Source organism: Bos indicus x Bos taurus, chromosome 3 (genome assembly GCF_003369695.1).
Source record: "Bos indicus x Bos taurus breed Angus x Brahman F1 hybrid chromosome 3, Bos_hybrid_MaternalHap_v2.0, whole genome shotgun sequence".
Lineage (NCBI taxonomy): Eukaryota > Metazoa > Chordata > Mammalia > Artiodactyla > Bovidae > Bos > Bos indicus x Bos taurus.
The window spans coordinates 49,680,105-49,691,376 of record NC_040078.1 but is presented as its reverse complement, the minus strand read 5'-3'; the positions used below and the strand labels follow the sequence as shown (position 1 = coordinate 49,691,376).

At 45.3% G+C, this 11,272-nt stretch overlaps 1 protein-coding gene across 1 annotated transcript in view; it reads right to left on the bottom strand.

Moving 5' to 3' along the window:
* The window catches only part of ABCA4 (ATP binding cassette subfamily A member 4), a 144,247-nt gene continuing 132,975 nt past the window's right edge, over positions 1–11,272 (bottom strand). Inside the window, exons 43-50 of the mRNA XM_027536459.1 lie at positions 10,938–11,044; positions 8,759–8,900; positions 7,053–7,187; positions 6,068–6,171; positions 5,888–5,980; positions 3,683–3,932; positions 2,312–2,398; positions 1–804 (exon numbers count right to left, since the gene is read on the bottom strand). Of these exons, the coding sequence (XP_027392260.1) occupies positions 769–804; positions 2,312–2,398; positions 3,683–3,932; positions 5,888–5,980; positions 6,068–6,171; positions 7,053–7,187; positions 8,759–8,900; positions 10,938–11,044 (954 nt within the window). The 3' untranslated portion in view covers positions 1–768. The remainder of the gene's footprint in view (positions 805–2,311; positions 2,399–3,682; positions 3,933–5,887; positions 5,981–6,067; positions 6,172–7,052; positions 7,188–8,758; positions 8,901–10,937; positions 11,045–11,272) is intronic.

Below are 11,272 nucleotides of genomic sequence, written 5' to 3'. Positions count from 1 at the left end.
TAGTTTGTTGAAAGTATGTTTGCACTTTATTTTCTCTTGAAAAATAACACACACATACGTACACACACACAAAAAGCAGATCCACTTGAAATGAGAGCAGTATGGAGGCCACGGCCAGGAGGAAGACGGACCAAGGCTTCTCCTGTGGTCTGGACGAAACGCGTTTTGCACTCCTTGGTTGGGTAAGTTTCCCATCAGGTGTTTCAGGTGAGTGAGTCAGTTCCTGTTTCCTTCTGAAAAAGCCTCCATTTGGAGTCTACTGTGTGCCTCCTCTGTGTTCATTTCTGCTGCCAAGGGATTGCTTATGCTGGCTGGTGTGAATGACCATATGGCAAAGGCTCCTGCACTTTCAGCTGCCTACAGTTCTTTTTAAGCTGCAGCAGAAAACCTGGGCAGTGTAGAAGGAGATCAGGTGGACTCTCTTCATCTCGGTGTTCTGGTTTGATGGCTTTTAGACTTTAAGTTAAATAGCCGTCCGTCAAGCTCTGAAGGAAGCTCAGCTGAGGGCACTGAAGTCTATCAGATCATCCAAGTTTACAGGTTATGTTTATTTCCTTGTCTGTAATGTTTGGAGCCGATGATCCTGCAGGTTCTGACTCTATGATCCAGATGTTTTAAAGATTCATGCCCCACCATGCACGTACATGTTGACATGTGTGTTAGCCACACCCTCTGTAACATTTCTCATGGTGCCTTTGGTTTGTTTTTTTAGCCCAAGGAAGTTATCATGTCCTTACTGTCTTAAAAGCCAAGAAATCATAATTAAGGTCACCCTTGAGGTGCAGAATTCCCTTTGTCCACTTCCTATAGAAGAAAATTGTTTTGAAATGGGATAATGTAAACAAAAACATAATTACTATTTGTTTCATGACATTTACTTATGTACAATGCTCTGCAGGAGGGGTTTTGCAAAGCTTTATAAAGGTTGTATGTCACAGAGTCAGGGTTAGGTTTTGAACCACACATTTATTATGGAAAAATGCTGATTTAATAAATATACGCTGCAGTAGGTTTTCTAGTATCTGTATGCTAAAATGTGACAGACAGAATAGAAAACGATCACATCTAGTAAGAGGGAAAGTTTGGAGTTAACTGCTGCAGATCACGGATCATGAATGCCCCTTGTCAGGTCCAGAGATGACCTGGTATTACCCCTTTATGAGGGCACATGCCAGCTGGGGGTGAGGAGATCACTGACAGTTTTAGGAAAAACTTTTGAAACCAAATTATGTATTTTGAGTTACAAAAGGAATTTGTAACTGCAACTACTTTCAAAGAATAATTTTCTGCTGGTGTAAACAGCAAATATAAGATTTATAAATCAGAAAGAATGGCTGGAAAATCTCAGCAGAACTAATTTTCCCTGGACAGATGCCTTTACGTAGGTATTTCTGGGCAAAGTCAGCCTTGCCAAGTAGCCATTAGGTCTCTGCTGGTCAAGAGAAATGGGGAAAATGCATCACAAATAGTGCCTTGGAAAGGAATGTTTCGATCATTACCTGCACCTGGTTTTTCTCACAATCAGGAAACTGGAAGGAATGAGAACTTTATGGGAAATTAGGCTTATTGAAAAACATACTTTGATTTTATTTGATTTACTCTCCAGGTAAGTCAGGAGAGGATGGCTGAATTAATTTGATCCTTTAACACCCCAGGCTTAGGTCGCCTCCTCCAGGACTTTCTCCAGCTCTCTTTTGTTCTCTTTCTGGGGAACTGGGATGAATGTGTTCCTTACGTGGGTGCTGTGTCAGGGCAGGAATGTGGAGGCACGTATCCCAAGAGTTATGACAGGCCAGGATACATACCTTTTACTGTTACTTCCTTCATCATCTTGAAATTTTTATAAAGAGCAAAGAGCCCTCTTCATAAAACAGAGAATGATTTTTAGCCAAATGAGACCACCAGTGAAATGAGTGCCAGTTAATTTCCTTACTTTGAAACTCAAACATAAGACCAGATGTATATGTCAAGTATCCCAACAACTGAAATATTTTAATATTCTCTCCTATCTTCCCTGCTTATTTCCAAAATCCAATTTTTTTTTTTTTTGCTATAAGCAAAAATATACGAGAAAGTTCTTTTCAAAAATGTTCTCTGATACCATCCAAAAGTTTCCTGATTATAAAAGGAAGGTACACAGCTACCTTCGGCCCAGACAAGTGAGGAGTGGCAGGGAGGAGGTGAGGGCTGCTATGGGTGGGACTCTCTGCAGGAGGCATGTCTGGGGCCCCTGCAGGCCCAGTGTGTCAATTGGGTCCCTGAGCCAAGGATCTGCCCCAAGCAGTGGACAGGGAAGGGGTGGCAGGGGTACCTTGGCCTGTCGGCTGGCTCCTGCAGCTCGAGGGTGCAAAGGGAGGTCGTAAGTTTCATTCTGCTGTTTAGCAAAGTTCACAAATACCTGGAGGCAAGAGAAGGGCAAGAGTAGGTGGATAGTTCCAGAAAAGGGCGCCCTCTACCTACCCTCCCACCCACTCACTTTGTTGTTTCCCACAGTTAATGTACAGCCCTGCTGGAGCAGCCTGTGTCCTGCCCAGGGCACAGGGCTTCTTCTTAGACTTGTGAGCTAAGCCAAAGGCGTGCCCACAAGAGGATTATGGGTAAACGAGGCAGAGTTTCAGCTAGTGGTAGCCTCCTAAACCTCTACAGGAATAACTAAAAAATCAAAACCAGGAAGAAGGGAGCTGATCGCTCCAGTTTTCTATTCTCAATTCAATGTGCAGTGTGACCAACTCTTGTCTCTGCCTCCATCTATTTATGCTGGCAAGAAGGTGCTGGGAGCCAGCTCCTCAGAGAGTAAGCAGGGACTTGCCTGTTTCTACTGCTATGCTGAGTAATCTTTAAGGATATTTATTTTAAAAAGAACAAATAAAAACCAATGAAACCCAGAAACAAACATCCATATAGATGAATGGATAAACAAAACATGGTATATACATACAACTGAATATTATTCAACCTTAAAAAGGGAGGATATTCTGACACAGGCTCCCACATGGATTTACCTTGAGGGCATTATGTTCACTGAAATAAGCTAGACGCAGAAGGACAAATACTGTGTGATTCCACGTCTTCGAGGTATGTGGAGTAGTCAACAGAATGTAAAACAGTGGCCAGGGGAGCAGTTCTTGGGAGTTACTGCTTGATGAGTACAGAGTTTCAGTTTGGGAAGATGAAAAATTTCTAGAGATGGATGGTGGTGATGGTTGTACAACAATATGAATGTACTTAATGCCGCTGAAGTGTAATGCCACTTAAAAATGATAATTACATATATTTTATATACATATTTTACCACAATAAAAAATGATCACGTTAAAAAAACCTGACACATGGCACATACATTTATCAAAACTCACTGAATTGTACACTTTAAATAGGTGCATTCTATTGTATTTAAATTAAGCACCAGTGGAGATGATTTGAAAGGAAAAAAGGGCCATCGCCACAAACTGGGAAGGAGAAAAAACATCATAGTGTTGTGAGGAAGAATGCTGTAAAAAAGTCAGTGAAGTCTGTTGATGACTGAAATACTCTTAGAAAACCATTTCTGAGTTTCCAAGTTTGCCCTAATGGACAGAGGGACTTGGCACCTGGGCACATCCTCCCTTGCCCTTGTGTAGATTCCAGCTGAGCTGGGCACTGCAGCCCGGGCTTTGCCCAGCTGGGCACCCCCCAGCCTTGCCTGGTCCAGTGTGGTCTGCGTGACTGAGTACTCCTCGATGAGCAGGCTGTCCTTGTGGGAGACGAGCAGCCGGAAGATCCTGGCCAGGGAGGAGGAGGAGACCTGGAACTGCAGCATGTTATAGTGCCGCTCCCTCTGGACGCTGCCTGGGAAGTTGCCCTGGAAGAACTGCTCCACCGGACCCAGGTCAGGAAGCAAGTCGTCCTTTGGGGACCTGATTTTCATCGTGACAATGTAGCCGTCTCCAAACCTGGGGGATGCACATGGCGGTGTGGAACAGGCCTGTTAGCAGCTGGATCTAAGGAAATCCTGAAATGAGGACTAGACTTATCACAAATATTGGGGATTAAAGGCCCATACTGTAGATCTTGAGAAGAGAAGGAAGCAGCTACCCACTCCAGCATTCTTGCCTGGGAAATCTCATGGACAGAGGAGCCTGGTGGGCTCCATGAGGTCGCAAAAGAGTCAGACACAACCTAGCAACTAAACCAAAAGAGATCTTGTGTGCATGTTTAAAACTAGGACCAAAAGGGCCATGATGGTTCCTGGAGAGGTGGTTTGACACTAGTTTTTAGAGGTCTTAATGCCTCATGTGGTGAAGTAGGTCTCCAGGTCTATGTCACACCTTCCTGTGTCCACCTTCTGGAGACACAGGTGTTCCCTGCTCCATTCCCTTTAATGTATGTGCTGAAGTCAAAGGTTGTCTGAGCCCTGTGCAGAGATCACAGGCTGCCCAGGGCTTCCTCAGAGGTGGAAAGACTGCCTGGGCCTTTAAGAGACTGGCCTGGTGGGAGAAAAGCCTTGGGAAGGCAGTGCTTCCCTGGGGAAGCTTCCAGAACAAATGGAGCTGCCAGGTCCTGGGCCATGGATGCCTCCCTCCTTCACTCACCAGGTCACTCGCATGTGGATAAATGGTCCACTAGAGAGTGAGTGCACGGCCAGATGGCATCCCTTCACACTTACCTCATGGTGTACTTATTTCAGTGCTCCATCCAGGTTCCAGGGTTGTTTCCCTTTACAATAAAATGCCTTTACCTTTCACCCCCAGAAAAGTGACCATCCCTCACACAGGAATGTTCCCGCTCACCTGCTCTCCTACAGGAAACTGAGGACTGAGAGGGAAAGGGGGTAGGGAGCATCCGTTCTCCAGCAGGTGGACACTGGAAGCTGCTGACATGGGTCTGGTGACCTCACATGCTGAAGTCCCTGTATAGTGTCCAAGCTGTAGTTACTCAAGACATTATGGGTCTAGTGCCCAGATGCAGCTAACCTATTAGACCTTCACCTCAATTGTTGTTGCATGTGATGCATTTGAAGCCTGATGTGTGCTGTGCAAGACACTCCCCTGGAACATCGAGGCGAAGTGTCTTGGCACAGATGCAGTGGGTTATGTGTTCCTCCTTTCACCAACTGCCATGGTGACTTTTTCTATTCTGGGCTCTCAAAATGTGTTTGATAAATAAGTAATAATTTAAAGTCCACCCTTCCTAGTTTATAAAACATATCAGAAGGCAAGGGAGTATGGCATTATTATCCAAATCTTATTTTAAGTGATTGTCCACTTTGGCACACAAACTGTTATTAATAACACGTTATTTATAGCAGTTTACAATTTATCAGGACAGGATAATCCTACTAAAGATTACTGGCATTGCTGGTTTGTCATATAATACGTGGTTATTTCCCAAACTCAAAAGCATATGATTCTGTATTTTCCAAGTCTCCTGTAAATATGTTATAATACTTTCATAATTTAAAAAATAAAAAAGAAAGAGAAAAAAAAGCATATGACATGCCAGAAAGAAACTGACTGTTCAGGCTGTTTGGTCTCTGGATTGCTCCTATGTTGGTTGTGGACTCATTAAATAGGTCACGGGTTCTGGACTGTTGGGATAAGTGGTGTGATAATGAGGCAGTAGTAATGACCCTCTCTCATCCCAACTGGGCTCTGCATTTTCCCCTTTCAGAATTCCCATCTGGAGCCTCAGCAAGCCTTCAGCCACAGGCCGTTAGCCCAATAAAGAAGAGCTACATTCAGCACACCGGTTTTCTCCACCTGCTGCTGCAGAATCAGGCTCAGATACCTCTGCCCATGGCATGGGGGAGCAGCAAGACATCTCACGTGTCAGAAAAGAGCACAGGGCCTTGTTGACTCCCCACTTCTCCCCCGAAGGTAACAAAGGCAACCCCCCACAACATCCTTACTTGGACTTGAGGTGCTGGATGGTGCCCAGACACTGAAAGGCGCCCTTCACCATGATGGCCAGCCGGGTACACAGGGCCTCGCACTCTTCCATGCTGGGGGCAGGGAGAGAGCAGGTGAGGGCTGAGAGGACTGGACTCCATCACCCGCCTGCCCCACCTCAGCCCCTGGGAATCTCTTGCCTGTGGGAAGTGAGGACCACGGCTCTCCCTTCTCTGATGATGCCCATGATAGTGTTCCACAGCATGCGGCGTGCCTGGGGGTCCATGCCTGTGGTGGGCTCATCCTGCGGGGAGGCAGAGGGCAGAGGGCCAGGCTGGGAGCCAGCCTCCCCCAGTTCCTGCACCCTCCTTGGCTGCACCTTCCTCTCTGAGCAACATTGCTCTCTGGCAGATAGTGCACAAAGTCACTCCCCAGTGGGCAAGAGCCAGGGAAGGGAGCACAGGCCATGGAAGGCAGGGGGCGAATCAGGAGCGTGAAGAAACATCAGCACGCCTCTAGATCTGTAGCCCATGAATGACTTAAAATTCATTAAAACAATGATAGAACTATTTTTAAAAAAGAAAAGAAAATTCTCTACATGTGCTTGCAAGGAGGCAGGAAGAAAGCTCAGGTGACTTTTCAGGGTCCCTTCAAGACCCATGCCCTCATGAACCCCAGACTGCCTGGGAAAAGGGCCTTGGGCCTGGTCTAGCTTTGGCGAGAACCACATGAGCCTTTGCTCCAGGCCAGCGCTCCTGTCCAATTAGGACCTCAAAGAGGCAACCCACTCCAGTATTCTTGCCTGGAGAATTCCATGGACAGAAGAGCCTGGCAGGCTACAGTCCATAGAAAGAGTTGGACATGACTGAGCGACTTTCACCTTCACAGTCCTCCTCAGGCAGAAGTAAGTTTTGACCAGTCACTGACATTCTGCAGAAGGGCTGAATTTCCCTGCTGTGAGCCTAAAGCCCCACTAGAGGCTTCCCAGGAACTCAAAGTAATACTGTGTATTGACTCTGGTTTCCCCCAAGAGCTGTGAATCAAACACTGGACTGATTCACTCAACATGAGCAGTATAGGAACAACCCAGACAGAGACTGCTGCAGTTCCCAAATCTGCCGGCTCAACCACAGAGATGCAGCCCTCGGCTCTCACAGGCCCTCAGGTGGCCTCCAGGGTCCTCACCAGCAGCACCAGTGGGGGGCAGCCTATGAGCGCAATGGCTGTGGAGAGTTTCCGCTTATTTCCTCCACTGTAGGTGCCGGCCAGGCGGTCTGCATAGAGAGACAGGCCCAGGCTCTGAATACTCCAGTTTGTCACCTAGGGAGGAGAAAGAAATCCCATTTGGGAAAAACAAACAAGCAAACACCCCACCAATTCAAAGTCTTGGGCTCCTAGATCTCACTCCTCCAGGATGACAGACTAGTGAGGCCGAAACGTGATGACTTATGGAGTGGCTCATGGCCTTCAAGGGCCAGGCGCCTCCTTTCCACCCTCAGATCCTTAGATCCCGCTATGGTTTGGTCTGCTTCACATCCATTGGATGCAACTCCCTGAGAAATAGTCTTCAGCCTTTCCAGAGCGGGACAACGCCTCTTACCCAGTGTCCTGGATGGACTATGGTTAGGAGTGGAAGAGGAAGAACTCTGGCTCCAAATGACATAAACCCACTTATTCATTTACTTAGTCCTGTAAAACATGTAAAATTGTTTCAGGAGTGCTTCTCCCATGCCTCTATAAAAAACAAATCGACTAAGAAGAGCTCATAGTTTGTTTGTAGTTCTTTCTCTCCACTCTGCCTGCCCAGGACCGAGGATACACAATCAAATATTGTGTCATCAGCTATTTGTATTAGTTCTTTTCCTCCCCTTCCGTATGATTATTACATTCATTTGAAATAAAATTGGATTAATTGGTTTTAATTTGCTTTCAGTGTTAGGATTTCTTTTTGTTTTCACTTTTACCTCTTTCTCATTCTTACTGATTTAGTTTTATTTTTTGAATATGTAGAATGTTAGTGATTCCAAAAGTTTAAACTATACAAAAAAATATCCTGACAGAAGTGTTATTCCCTCCCATTTCCCTTTCACCCTATTTCCCTCATGCTGATCACCACATTCGTTGTTTTCCAGTTAATCCTTCCTGTATCTCTATTTGTAAAGGTAAGCAGACATATTTATGCTTTCTTATTTGTCCTACTTTCTTACATGAAAAAGTAGCATTCTACCTGTGCTCTTTTACACTTTGCTTTCTTCATTTAACAGTATCTGCTTGAAAAAAAGTCGGTATCATTCACAGAGCTATTTTTTTGGTTTTGATTTTTCTTTTTGGCCACACCAGGCACGGGATGTGGGATCTTAGTTCCCCAACAAGGGATCAAACCCATGTCCCTGGCAGTGGAAGCACAGAGTCTTAATTGCTGGACCACCAGGGAAATCCTGTTTTTTTTTAAATAGCTGCATAAGACCTTGTTGCATGTATTTATGGCATAAATTATTCAATTTCCTATATACCTGAACATTTAGCTATTTCCGATATTTTATGACTAAAGTGTAGTGAATATGCATTTTTGAATACGTCTTTGTGTACTGTGGGATGTGTGTCTTCAGGGTAAATGCCCAGCAGTGGGATGGCTGGATCAAAGGGTAAATGCATATATCATTTTGTTAGATAGGACGGTGGGAATTTTTTTTCATCTGCTTTGTTGACTGCTATGCCCTTGTTTTCCAGAAGAGTACTTGGCACACAGCAGACACTCAGTTGAGCATTTGTTGAATGAATTAACGGATAGCATGCTCTAGTTTTCCCATATCTAAATAAATGCATTCTCATGAAGCAGGTTCATGGTTTACCAAACTATTAACTGGACACAACAAAGCAAGCTAATTTACCCTCTCAATTTCCTCTGCTGGTACACCTCGAAGCCGGGCATAAAGGTAAAGATGTTCTCGCCCAGTAAGCAGGTCATCGATTGCATCAAACTGAGGACAGTAGCCCATACTTTGATGGACATCAGAAATATTGGTCAAAATACTGCAAGAAGAAAAAACAATTAGTAGGTTTCCTTCACAAAATGGGTGACCAGAGATCTGGGACTGGAGGAGTTTCTGCCAAAACGATAATAAAGCTCCCTCTCCTCTTTTCCCATTTTTGCTTTAAAAATGTGAACAACATTTAGGAATCAAAGTAGGGGCTCTTTGGTTAGAAACTGATAAACTCCAGGAGTTCTGAGCTTTGAATCCAGTTGGATTCTCCTAGATTCCCCTATCTAGGATAAACTGAATACCTGTTACCCGAAGACAGCTGTGCTTTTAGATTGGATCACCTCATGTGTGAATTTAAAAACAAAGGGAAGATCAAACTTAAGAAAATGAGCAAAGTTTTTTGATCCCTTTCAAATTTTTGGGAAGTAGCTAGAGAAGATGCGTGCTTCCCAATGGAAGTGAACTTTTCAACTTGTATTTAATGACAGAGATACTGTCAATGAAAGAGGAACCAATCAGATCACCACACAGAGCAAGAGACTGGCAGAAGAGATGAAGAGATGAAGTGAGTTCTATCAACTCCCTCTAATCAATATATTCTCCTCCGCTAAAAAATATATTGCCTTGATGAAAAAACAAACTGACTATAGACTGGTCCAATTTTCTTCCTCCTTGTCTCATAGCTTAGGGTCTAAGAATGAAGGATAGATGCAATGGTATGGGACGGAGAGAGGCTGTACTTCCCTACTATGACAGAACCTCTTAGGTATGGCCAGTTAAAATCGCCCAGGGAAGCAAGGAGGGTACTTCAGCAAGTCCACTGGAACTACTACACTTAAGAGCCCCAATCCTGTGCCTTAAACCTATAGTTTCTTTCTAGCTTCTGTCTTGACTTTACCTGTGTTTCATTTTGATGTCTCATGGTAAATCTTATTTCATCCCCTTGCTCTCCACTCCCTGCCCTCTCCCCTTTTGTTTCCCATCATGAAGTCATTTACTTGGTTGTAGGCCAAGCTAGATCTGAAGATGAGATGGAACCAGTCATGGCCTGGCTCCACCTCTGCCATTCCCTTTACTCTAGACCCAACATCAAGGCTGGGAAGGCTGGGGAACCAAATTCATCCTGTCTGAGCCAGTGAAGAATGCTTAGGACTCTCCTCACCCAGGGAGCATTGGGCCATGTTGATGATGGCTTTCCCAGGTAAGCAGAAGTTGGTTTCATGTCAGCAGTGCCTAACTCTACTCATAAACCAGGACAGAGATTTTCTCTGGGCACAATATGTGTGAGCTCTGCTATTCCAGGAGCAGCTTGTAAAGAGGCAGACAATGCCAGCTCATGTTTTCTGTCCTGTCCTGTCCTGTCCAAGACCAGTCTGTTTCCATGTTCCTTATTTCAGAGAGCAGCAGGCACTCTCCCAGAATCCAAGAGCACATGCCAGTTCTCCCTTTATAAAAGAATCTTGGCCAGCAAAGCCAAGTGTTGGCACAGAAATAGCCAATGCAGATTAAAGCTTCCAAGGCTCCTGAACAAGCGCCATGTAGATACTCAACCCAGAGAAAGGGTGCTTCATCACAGACGTTCTTAATCTGGGTCCTAGGGGTTCCTGTAGGGTCATAACTGTGCTTCAGGGCTCAGTTAATTCCCTGAAACTGTTTGTAAAGAACATATGAAGAGAGGTAATGGGAAGCAATTTTTATAGGTACAAGAATCCCAGGGACAGGGGAGCCTGGTGGGCTGCTGTCTATGGGGTCACACACAGTCGGACACGACTGAAGTGACTTAGCAGCAGCAGTGTTCATCACATGATCAAAGGGTCAGAGGCTTATGACCCACAAAGGATGACCACTGATTTGGTGCTTCCAGAATTTTCTGAGAATTCATGCTAATGGAGGAATATTTTAAAAATCACAATTCAATTCAGTTCTCCAGATAGTCTTAGACTTTTCAGACCGTGTTTGCTGGGAGGTCTGTACCTCCACACAGATCTTTCAGGCTCTCAGAGTCATCCTCAGGTACAGGGTGGGGACGAGGACGTGCCTCAGGACCTGGGAGAGACACCCTGAGACAGGATAAGTGGATACTCACCTCTTGCCTGCGACAGTGGCATCGCCTGAGGTCACTGCGGTGTCCCCAGTGAGCATCTTGAATGTGGTGGTTTTGCCAGCTCCGTTCACACCCAGGAGACCAAAGCACTGAGGGAGAACACACAGAATTGGCCTTGCCCTGGAGCCCAAGAAGGTCAGAGTGTCAGGCCCCAGGGCAAGTGTATGTGGTGAAGGGAGGCATGCTGGACCCATGCTGCCATATAAAGGTGATTAGTCATTTATGGCGTATGGAAGCAGAATGTGTCATTTGGCATGAGGGTGATTGTAAGCTGAAGGCAAATCGGAAGAAGCAGATATAAGACAAGCTGTCTGCCC